This window comes from Colobus angolensis, unplaced genomic scaffold (genome assembly GCF_000951035.1).
Source record: "Colobus angolensis palliatus isolate OR3802 unplaced genomic scaffold, Cang.pa_1.0 Scaffold55, whole genome shotgun sequence".
NCBI lineage: Eukaryota > Metazoa > Chordata > Mammalia > Primates > Cercopithecidae > Colobus > Colobus angolensis.
Genome location: NW_012119043.1, coordinates 5590748 through 5591153, shown reverse-complemented (window position 1 = coordinate 5591153; position 406 = coordinate 5590748). Strand labels below are relative to the sequence as shown.

Sequence of the window (406 nt, the reverse complement as noted above, 5' to 3'; positions counted from 1 at the left end):
TGCCGCCCCTCGCCTCGCCCGCCGCAGCCTGTGTTAGACCTCCCCCATGACACTGCGGCCTCCCAACTGCCGCTGCCGCCGCTGACCGCCGAGCCCTCCACGCAGCCCGGCCTGCACCGCTGAGCCCACCCCAAAGACTGAGCAACGTCGTCGCCGCCGCCGCGAAGGACGCCTCTGCGGCTGCTGGTCCCCGCCCTACCCCGCCCACATGCTGACTGGAGAAGCACCGCCCACTGGGCCCGAGCTCCCCTGCCCGGTTGGGGCGTGGCCGCTCCAAGGGCCCCTATTAGTCGGATCCGACCGGTTCCGCGTGCCGGCTTCTGAGCACAGCACCGTGATTGGTTCTTCGGCCTGTCTGCCTGACGTAACCAATTGGCTGGGGGAAGGGAGTGAATGTCAGGAAGGA

General features: G+C 69.2%; 1 protein-coding gene across 1 annotated transcript in view; it reads right to left on the bottom strand.

Annotated features, from left to right (window-relative positions):
- LOC105525700 (chromosome unknown open reading frame, human C16orf72) overlaps positions 1-406 on the bottom strand; it is a 31956-nt gene that overhangs the window by 29120 nt on the left and 2430 nt on the right. Inside the window, exon 2 of the mRNA XM_011961430.1 lies at positions 68-376. Within this exon, the coding sequence (XP_011816820.1) occupies positions 68-376 (309 nt within the window). The remainder of the gene's footprint in view (positions 1-67; positions 377-406) is intronic.